We start from the raw sequence: 11,520 nt of genomic DNA on the forward strand, positions 1-11,520 counted from the left end.
GGTAGTATTACCAATATGACTCTGATTTAAACAGTTGTAGGTAGTATTACCAATATGACTCTGGTTAACATGGTTGTAGACAGTATTACCAATATGACTCTGGTAAACATGGTTGCAGGTAGTATTACTAATATGACTTTGGTTAACACAGTTGTAGATAGTAGGGTAACTCGCCCTAACGTGGATTTTGCCCTTGAGTTGAACATTTTTATCTTTGTAGTTTGCAAGATCAGTTTTGTTTAGCATGATTATAATGAAAGGTAATGTTCAGTGGTTTGCTCTATTGTATAGATTTAACAGTAAAGAATGTATTACAACTCAATTAGCCCTTTATGCGAACGCAATTCGCCCTTATGGGGAACATTAATTTATCATTCTATTGGCAGAGGCATATGGTTGAGATTTCATCACATATTCTTTCAAATTAACATGACTCATGACTATGAAGAATCCCATAGCTCACAAACAACAAGAATCACATTATGTTTTATCTTTGTATATTTGTACTTTTCTTTGTCACCCCTCAGTGCAACAAATTGTTCCGTTTTTGTAGAGTTCGGATGAACACTAAAAGTGACCATGTAATTTGTCCTCTTTTTTATAACTTATTTTCATCAAAATGTTGACAAAATAATAATCTTCAACACAGGGCTGTTAATGTGAAGTTTGCATGATTATAAAAAACATGTATAGGGAATGTATAACCAAATAAATTCTAATTACAAATATGTGTCTGTGTTAAGGGCGAATGTGTCCGACTCATGGGCGAATTCAGTGGGTTTTGTTAATCAACTGTTTTCCAATGAACATAAGCTGGGAATCAAATAATTATCTGTAAAATAGACTCATATGATATGATACTTATGGCCTGCACAAGCTTAGTCCCAGCTTTGATCACAAAAATTGTTATCATAGACTTAAACCGTGAACCCTTCCGACTCAGGGGTGAGTTACCCTATTACTAATATGACTCTTATTAACACACTTGTAGATAGTATTACTAATAGTTCTCTGGTTAACATATTTGAAGATAACACTACTCATAGGGCTCTGATGAACATGGTTAAAGATACAACTACTAACAGGGCTTCGGTGAACATGGTTGTAGATAACGCTACTAATAGGGCTGTGGTTAACATGGCTGTAGATAATGCTATCAATAGGGCTCTGGTGAACATGGTTGTATATAACGCTACTAATAGGGCTCTGGTGAACATGGTTGTAGATAATGCTACTAATAGGGCTCTGGTAAACATGGTTGTAGATAACACTACTAATAGGGCTCTAGTTAACAGGGTTGTAGATAATGCTACTAATAGGGCCCTGGTGAACATGGTTGTAGATAACACTACTAATAGGGCTCTGGTGAACATGGTTGTAGATAATGCTACTAATAGGGCTCTTGTAAACATGGTTGTAGATAACGCTACTAATAGGGCTCTGGTTAACAGGGTTGAAGATAACACTACTAATAGGGCTCTGGTGAACATGGTTGTAGATCATGCTACTAATAGGGATCTGGTGAACAGGGTTGTAGATAACACTACTAATAGGGCTCTGGTTAACAGGGTTGAAGATAACACTACTTATAGGGCTCTGGTGAACATGGTTGAAGATAACACTACTAATAGGGCTCTGGTGAACATGGTTGAAGATAACACTACTAATAGGGCCCTGGTTAACAGGGTTGAAGATAACACTACTAATAGGGCTCTGGTGAACATGGTTGTATATAATGCTACTAATAGGGCTCTGGTGAACATGGTTGTAGATCATGCTACTAATAGGGCTCTGGATAACAGGGTTGTAGATAACACTACTAATAGGGCTCTGGTGAACAGGGTTGTAGATAACACTACTAATAGGGCTCTGGTGAACATGGTTGTAGATAATGCTACTAATAGGGCTCTTGTAAACATGGTTGTAGATAACGCTACTAATAGGGCTCTGGTTAACAGGGTTGAAGATAACACTACTAATAGGGCTCTGGTGAACATGGTTGTAGATCATGCTACTAATAGGGATCTGGTGAACAGGGTTGTAGATAACACTACTAATAGGGCTCTGGTTAACAGGGTTGAAGATAACACTACTTATAGGGCTCTGGTGAACATGGTTGAAGATAACACTACTAATAGGGCTCTGGTGAACATGGTTGAAGATAACACTACTAATAGGGCCCTGGTTAACAGGGTTGAAGATAACACTACTAATAGGGCTCTGGTGAACATGGTTGAAGATAACACTACTAATAGGGCTCTGGTGAACATGGTTGAAGATAACACTACTAATAGGGCTCTGGTTAACATGGTTGTATATAATGCTACTAATAGGGCTCTGGTTAACAGGGTTGAAGATAACACTACTAATAGGGCTCTGGTGAACATGGTTGTAGATCATGCTACTAATAGGGCTCTGGATAACAGGGTTGTAGATAACACTACTAATAGGGCTCTGGTGAACAGGGTTGTAGATAACACTACTTATAGGGCTCTGGTGAACAGGGTTGTAGATAACACTACTAATAGGGCTCTGGTGAACATGGTTGTAGATAATGCTACTAATAGGGCTCTGGTGAACATGGTTGTAGATAATGCTACTAATAGGGCTCTAGTGAACATGGTTGTAGATAATGCTACTAATAGGGCTCTGGTGAACATGGTTGTAGATAATGCTACTAATAGGGCTCTGGTGAACATGGTTGTAGATAATGCTACTAATAGGACTCTGGATAACAGGGTTGTAGATAACACTACTAATTGACATGACGCCGCCCGTCAATCAAATCCTTATCTAAGAATTGATCTACCAATCAGCGATAGATTAATCTGGCGCGGGAGTTAGCAACAAACTGTCCGCCATTTTCCTAGACAAGCTATGTCTAGGTTCACTTTTATTTCAACGAGTTTCTTTTGTTTTCCTCTTTAAAAAACGTCGATTCAAAATGGTAAAACGGTGTCAATGGGGATTATGTAACTCGGACAATCGATATCCTGACAAATTAGTTGGATGGCATTGAATTTATATCGTTTCCAAAGCCAAAAAGAGATCTCGAGAAGTGTAAGAGATGGATAAATGCAAACGGTCGTCCCCACGAACAACTGAAGGTCAACACTGTCAAAGACAATTACTATATCTTATTATCGAATGTACTAGCAGATTTAAATAGTTTATGTTATCGATCTGATCATCACATAATAGTTAATGTTTGTAACAGTTTTGTCAGTTACTAGGTGATAAATAGAAGAAAGGTTAATCTGCATTACTTTTAGAGAAGTAAAACCCAGCATGAAGCCCCTGACTGAATTTTCCTTCATACAACGCTAATTTATATCAGACAATGACCAAGCTGATTGTGTTATTTTGCACTTTCAATTATAGTGATTGATAAATGTCCAATAAGCAATGTTTAATATTATTAATATCACTTTTATACATAACAACATGTGGGATTTAGGTACCCACTCCGCGTCAGAAAGCGCGTGAAACTTCACTGAAATCCCAATTATAAAGCTATATTTCGTGTCAAATACACGAGGGAAAATGTTTTGTTAATATTTTCATAAATAACATGGGTAAATACCGGTGTAGAAGTGTTAATTTATTGCTTATACCACCATTTCACATAGTAACAGGTTCGATTGCGGTAAGCGCGCAAGTGTTTGAAAGCGTGTTTAATGTACCGAAAAAAACGTGATAAATAGCTGATGTTCTCTATAAACGTAAATTTTTGCATTTGCATAATAACTAAATGACACAAACCCCTTTTACAAGTGTTATATGGTGTGAAAAGTTCCATAAAAATCATCAGGAATATCGCGTAAATCTATATGCAATCTATAGGCAAAGAAGTCATTTTGGTGTAAGCTTGTATAGGTTTGCTAATCGCTAAGCCACATGATTAAGTGGGCGGAGCGATCATCGTCCAGGCGTCATGTCAATAGGGCTCTGGTGAACATGGTTGTAGATAACACTACTATTAGGGCTTCGGTGAACACAGTTGTAGATAACACTACTTATAGGGCTCTGGTGAACAGGGTTGTAGATAACGCTACTAATAGGGCTCTGGTGAACATGGTTGTAGATCATGCAACTAATAGGGATCTGGTGAACAGGGTTGTAGATAACACTACTAATAGGGCTCTGGTTAACATGGTTGTAGATAATGCTATCAATAGGGCTCTGGTGAACATGGTTGTAGATAACACTACTAATAGGGCCCTGGTGAACATGGTTGTAGATAATGCTACTAATAGGGCTCTGGTGAACATGGTTGTAGATAACACTACTAATAGGGCTCTGGTTAACAGGGTTGTAGATAACGCTACTAATAGGGCTCTGGTGAACATGGTTGTAGATAACACTACTAATAGGGCTCTGGTTAACAGGGTTGTAGATAACACTACTAATAGGGCTCTTGTAAACATGGTTGTAGATAATGCTACTAATAGGGCTCTGGTGAACATGGTTGTAGATAACACTACTAATAGGGCTCTGGTTAACAGGGTTGTAGATAACACTACTAATAGGGCTCTTGTAAACATGGCTGTAGATAACACTACTAATAGGGCTCTGGTGAACATGGTTGTAGATAACACTACTTATAGGGCTCTGGTGAACAGGGTTGTAGAAAACACTACTAATAGGGCTCTGGTTAACAGGGTTGAAGATAACACTACTAATAGGGCTCTGGTGAACATGGTTGTAGATCATGCAACTAATAGGGCTCTGGTGAACATGGTTGTAGATAACACTACTAATAGGGCTCTTGTAAACATGGCTGTAGATAACGCTACTAATAGGGCTCTGGTGAACAGGGTTGTAGATAACACTACTAATAGGGCTCTGGTTAACAGGGTTGTAGATAATGCTACTAATAGGGCTCTGGTGAACATGGTTGTAGATAACACTACTAATAGGGCTCTGGATAACAGGGTTGTAGATAACACTACTAATAGGGCTCTGGTTAACAGGGTTGTGGATAACACTACTAATAGGGCTCTGGTGAACAGGGTTGTAGATAACACTACTAATAGGGCTCTGGTGAACAGGGTTGTAGATAACACTACTAATAGGGCTCTGGTGAACATGGTTGTAGATAACACTACTAATAGGGCTCTGGTGAACATGGTTGTAGATAATGCTACTAATAGGGCTCTGGTTAACATGGTTGTGGATAACACTACTAATAGGGCTCTAGTTAACAGGGTTGTAGATTTCACTACTAATAGGGCTCTTGTAAACATGGTTGTAGATAACACTACTAATAGGGCTCTGGTTAACATGGTTGTATATAATGCTACTAATAGGGCTCTGTTGAACATGGTTGTAGATAACACTACTAATAGGGCTCTGGTGAACAGGGTTGTAGAAAACACTACTAATAGGGCTCTGGTTAACAGGGTTGAAGATAACACTACTAATAGGGCTCTGGTAAACATGGTTGTAGATAATGCTACTAATAGGGATCTGGTGAACAGGGTTGTAGATAACACTACTAATAGGGCTCTGGATAACAGGGTTGAAGATAACACTACTTATAGGGCTCTGGTTAACAGAGTTGTAGTTATCACTACTTAAAGAGCTCTGGTTAACAGGGTTATAGATAACTCTACTCAAAGGGCTCTGGTTAACACAGTTGCAAATAGCACTACATCATGGCTCTTATCAGAGATCCTCAAACACTGCCCATACTGATCCTGGAGGTTTACCTGTCGTACAGTAGTCTGTCAGGTGGTTTACCCAGGGTAAGGCCACCGTATGCACCCCAGCAGCATGTGTGCAGTGGTAGCGGTCGGGGGACGATGTGTCTGAAAGCATATTTGACAACTGCAAGGATTATACAAAACCAGCAATATAAGTTACACAGCTTATAGCTGACCCCATACGTTGAAATAAATCTCAGCCAATATAAATTTAGTACCCAGTATCACACGTGTGGGGTCAGTAAGAAGTGGTGCAAAATTGTTCACCTTACCAAGTACCATTCTTTCTCTGGCATAAATTATAGGAGAACAGATAGCTATACTGCATTATATGACGTCGCCTTGTTTGCTTAAGTGAAGACATATCTTACCAAATATGACAGATAATAACCCTACATGGATACCTACACAGTCATATGATCTCGCTAAGCTAATGAAAAGAGTATTTGTTACGTGGTAAGATAAAATGATGTTCATGATTATTCATAAAGGTTATTCAGACGCTGCCTTCTACATATTAATATATTAAATTATATAAACAAGGGACAAAATTGTCGCAAAACAAGGTTTTTAATTTGAAAAAAAAAATTCTGCAAAAGAGAGCAAACTCAAGATCAAAATGTGCATTTACTGATTGTTCATGTTTACCCCCCCCCCCCCCCCCCCCCCCCTTGTTTCAAAATCAAGCTATTTTTAGTTGTGGCGACCTTGACCTTGGAGATATTGACGTAAATCTTTCGCGCGACACACCATCCATTGATGGTGAACAAATGTGCCAAATGATTTTAAAATCTCACAATAAATGACATAGTTATGGCCCGGACAAGCTCATTTTTGGCCATTTTTGACCTTTGAACTCAAATTGTGACCTTGACCTTGGAGATATCGACATAATTCTTTTGTGCGACTTACCGTCCAATTATGGTGAACAAATGTGCCAAATGATTTTAAAATCTCACAATGAATGACATAGTTATGGCCCAGACAAGCTCATTTATGGCCATTTTTGACCTTTGAACTAAAATTTTGACATAGACCTTGGTGATATCAACGTAATTCTTACGCGCGATGAACAACAAAGTTATGGCCCGGACAAGCTTGTTCCGCCCGCCAGCCCGCCGACATTCGCCAATCTAATAACCAGTTTTTTCCTTCGGAAAACCTGGTTAAACAAGAGATGTATTCGTCAGAAACAAAATGCCCCCTACAGCGCTGCTTTGAAATAAAATTTATATTTATCATTTGGCAGGTATAGAAATCATCTCCCTTTAAAGCTTATTACTTCCCTTGGATTTTGTCTAATCCAACTGGGGGGGGGGGGTCTGTAGACAGTCAAAAATGACCAAGTCAGACATCACTGACAACGACATCACTAACAACCAAGGCCTGTGGTTTATCAAAGAAATCACAGCCAGAGTTCATCATGTATCTATGGACATGAGTCCACAGGTATGTAATGAACCCTACCATTCACAAATTAGTACAGGAAATAAATATTTATCATTAAAAACAAGAGGGCCTGAAAGGCCCAAAGTTGCTCACCTGAGATAACAAAATATTATTGGGACAAATCTTCTGACCAAGTTTCACGAAGAACGGAAAATAAATGTGGCCTCTAGAGTGTTTACAAGGTTTTACTAAAGCCATATAAGGAAAAATGCCCCGCCCCCTGGCAGCCATGTTTTTCAACCAACCGGCATCATTTTTGAACTAATCCAAGATATTATCAGGATGAACCTTCTGACCAAGTTTCATGAAGATCGGATAGTAAATGTGGCCTCTAGAGTGTTAACAAGATTTTACTATTGCAATGTAAGGAAAAATGCCCCGCCCCTTGGAAGCCATTTTGTTCAAGCAAACATAATTATTTTCGAACTCATCCAAGATATCATTGAGACCAATCTTCTGACCAAATTTCATGACGATTGGACAATAAATGTGGCCTCTAGAGTGTTAACAAGGTTTTACTATAGCCATATAAAGCCATATAAGGAAAAATGCCCCGCCCCTGTTGGCCATGTTTTTAAAGCAGCCAAAACCATTTTTGAACTCATCCAAGATATCATTGGGACAAATCTTCTGACCAAGTTTCATGATGATCGGAAAATAAATGTGACCTCTAGAGTGTTAACAAGGTTTTACTAAAGCCATAAAAGGAAAATAGCCCCGCCCCTGTGGCCATGTTTTTCAACCAACCGGCATCATTTTTTAACTCGTCCAAGATATTATTGGGATGAATCTTCTGACCAAGTTTCATTAAGATTGGACAATTAATGTGGCCTCTAGAGTGTTAACAAGATTTTACTATAGCCATATTAGGAAAAATGTCCCGCCCCTTGGCAGCTATGTTTTTCAAGCAAAGGTTACCATTTTTGAACTCATCAAAGATATCAGTGGGACAAACCTTCTGAGCAAGTTTCATGAAGATCGGAAAATAAATGTGGCCTCTAGAGCGTTAACAAGGTTTTACTATAGCTATATAAGGAAAAATGCCCCGCCCCTGGCGGCCATGATTTTCAACCAACCGACATCATTTTCGAACTCTTCCAAGATTTTATTGGGATGAATCTTCTGACCAAGTTTCATGAAGATCAGACAATAAATGTGGCCTCTAGAGTGTTAACAAGATTTAACTATAGCCATATTAGGAAAAATGCCCCGCCCCTTGGCAGCCATGTTTTTCAAGCAAACGTAACCATTTTCGAACTCATCCAAGATATCATTGAAACCAATCTTCTGACCAAATTTCATGAAGATTGGACAATAAATGTGGCCTCTAGAGAGTGAACAAGGCAAATGTTGACGTCGCACAACGGACAACGCACAACGGACAAAAGGTGATCACAAAAGCTTACCATGAGCACGTTGGGCTCAGGTGAGCTAAAAAACCTTTGACAAATCAATCATTTGAGTTATAAATAATCAAAATAAAAAATCTGTACAGTAACTGTGAAAAGAACTTAAATTCTTGGTAAGGAAATATAAAATGTGAGATTTATAATTATATAAATTACTTCCCTTGAAAATAATTGTCTCTAACAAATCTCTATTTTTAGTAGCAAATAATTAAAAGCCACTTCCGTGACGGTAGATTCACCACTCAAAATGTGCAGCTCCATGAGATACACATGCATGCCAAATATCAAGTTGCTATGTTCAATATTGAATAATTATCACCCTTTAAAGCTTATTACTTCCCTTGGATTTGTATTTTTGACCTTAGACCTTGAAGGATGACCTTGACCTTTTACCACGATGTGTTTGTCAGAAACACAATGCCACCTACTGCGCCGCTTTGAATTTTTTAACAAAAAATATAATTTGGCAGGTCAGATAATTATGTCCATTTAAAGTTTATTACTTCCCTTGGATTTGTTTTTTCGACCCTGTGACCTAGTTTTTGACCCCGCATGACCCATATTTGAACGTGACCTAGATATTATCTAGATACAACTTCTGACCAAGTTTCGTAAAGATCAGATGAAAACTATTTGGACACGAAAAGTGTGACAGACTGACTAGACAGACTGACGGACAGTGCGAAAACTATATACCCTCTTTACTTCGAAAGGGGGCATAAAAATCAGCAGGTGCACTGGCGTAATGGACATGGTGTAATTCCAGTAATCTGGAGGTCTCCACTCAGGAAGTGTTCTCATTATTTTCTCTTAAAACATAAAGCACTTGTTCTACTCAGCCAAATACTTTAGAGTGTCTTAATATGAATCTTTATACTTTCCATGAAATTGAGCTTAATAACATGAATTCACAATTACAAATGTCGTGTACTTTAAGGAAACAGAAAATGCAATTGATTGACATCACAGGTTCATTGTTTTGTGGGAATGTTACAAATATAAAAACAAAAGTGAAACAAGATTCTTTAGTCCGCAAATAATAGTTTTTTTTGCACTTATTGTTTGAATGAACCATCTTTAATATGATGCCTTATTTATTTATTAGTGTCATGTTTAAGCAAATTAGGCATAATTTGACAGACAGTCCACACACTGATGAAATGTATATATGGTGTAAGTACCTGTTATCGAACAGCACCTATTATCGGACGTTTTGTTTTGGTTCTGTATGCACATGCGCAAAAGTGCGCATGAAGTCACATTGATAAACAAATGGTCACACATGAAGTCCATGACCTACTTGCCTACTTAGCTTGTAACAAATGCGCCAAAAACAGGTTAAAGGAATGCATTTATTGTTATTTACACCGTTTTATTTTATTTTTTTCGCTATTACTTTTTGAATGCATTTATCAAAACGTGCATATACACACCAAAAAGCATATTGCCGTTTGCAATTTGATTGCAGCAGATGCAGATTTTTTCACTGAGTATGGGTCACATGATAGTCATGTGACTTTGTATATACTGGAGTAGTATTTATGAAATGTCGGGTAATAGGTCATGTTTACATCGGCCCCCATTTTGTTTTGTCTGCTAGAGGTGACAATAACCAGGGAATCATTGTTATAAATTCTTGAAGGATATTTGCTGGAAAACTTTACAGATAAATCATTCAATGATTGAACTGTTAGTCATTTGTTAAGTCAAAATGTTTTTGTCATTTTAAGTGTTTCAATTTTAAGAAAATTTAACGTAATTTCTTAGGTGTTTAATAACTGGTTGGTCCACCATAAATGCTATTCAACTCTTAACAATTTACATGAATGATCTTTCAGCACATTTTATAATAACAATTCACATTTGGACAGATGAAGCTGTATTAACACTGCACATTTGAACCACTATTTAAATGTAACACCATTTCATTCATTATTGCACTGAAGAAAATGATCAAAATTGACACCTCTCAAAAATTAAATAACATTTACAGCGCAGTTGACATGCAAATAATCCACACCTTTCCAAGATAAATGTCTAAACAACATAATCAATCAAATAAAGCCATATATGCTACAGTCGCTGGCAACCATTTGTGTGTGAATATAATCAGATATCATAATTCTATAGAATGCACTGATTTTAATAAAACATGTTTTTCTATTTTTTACTAGCATTTAGCACATTTGGAGAACTGACAAAATCTTCTACAGGTGTTCACACATCAACTGTAGCAATTAAAGTGTCACTCGAACAATCAGTGAGTTGTGAGGGAATGATTTAAATTAATTAAGCCTGACACACTGAATGTCTTGCCAACAATTAGATCCTTTCAGCAGAGTCCCTGTCATTTACAGGATGGTTTATGTACTGCCCCACTGGAGTGTTTATGCATGAAGTAATTAATCAATCTGGATTTTGGTTTATACTTCATTTTTTACCAAATAATTTTGCCTGTTATTGCCATTAACCCTAAGGCTAACATTGTATTGAAGTTGGATAAAGAAATGCAAAATGCAACTTGTCACAACACTGCTCTGGGCCAACCATTGCAATTGACGTAAAGAAACAAACATAAACATTACACTTATTACAACTTTAAGAAAAATACTGAAGAAAAAAATAACCAGTAAATTAAAGTCTTCAATTTGGCTTCCTGTGTATGAAATGAATAGAAGAAAAATCAAAATTTTCACAATCAAATAACTGTTTAAAGAGCAACATTTTACACAAATGCACTCTCAAAGCTCATATCAAACACCAGACGTGAACGTAATCTTTACAGACACTACAACACATTCCAGTCTGTCAAGATATACTTAAAAAAAACAACAGATGATCAAAGCCTTCAAAAACCTGAACAACAATGTAACTATGTAAGTCTCAACTGAATATACATATACAGAGGAAAGTCATGTGACTGAGTGCGATGTTGACTTCACGGCTCACCAGTGTTG

General features: G+C 37.5%; 1 protein-coding gene across 2 annotated transcripts in view; it reads right to left on the minus strand.

Annotated features, from left to right (window-relative positions):
* LOC127837690 (nucleoporin 88-like) overlaps nt 1-11,520 on the minus strand; it is a 42,145-nt gene that overhangs the window by 13,838 nt on the left and 16,787 nt on the right. For both annotated transcript variants that reach the window (XM_052364972.1, XM_052364963.1), the window contains exon 7: nt 5,712-5,810. In XM_052364972.1, coding sequence (XP_052220932.1) covers nt 5,712-5,810 — 99 coding nt within the window. The remainder of the gene's footprint in view (nt 1-5,711; nt 5,811-11,520) is intronic.

This window comes from Dreissena polymorpha, chromosome 1 (genome assembly GCF_020536995.1).
Source record: "Dreissena polymorpha isolate Duluth1 chromosome 1, UMN_Dpol_1.0, whole genome shotgun sequence".
Classification (NCBI taxonomy): domain Eukaryota; kingdom Metazoa; phylum Mollusca; class Bivalvia; order Myida; family Dreissenidae; genus Dreissena; species Dreissena polymorpha.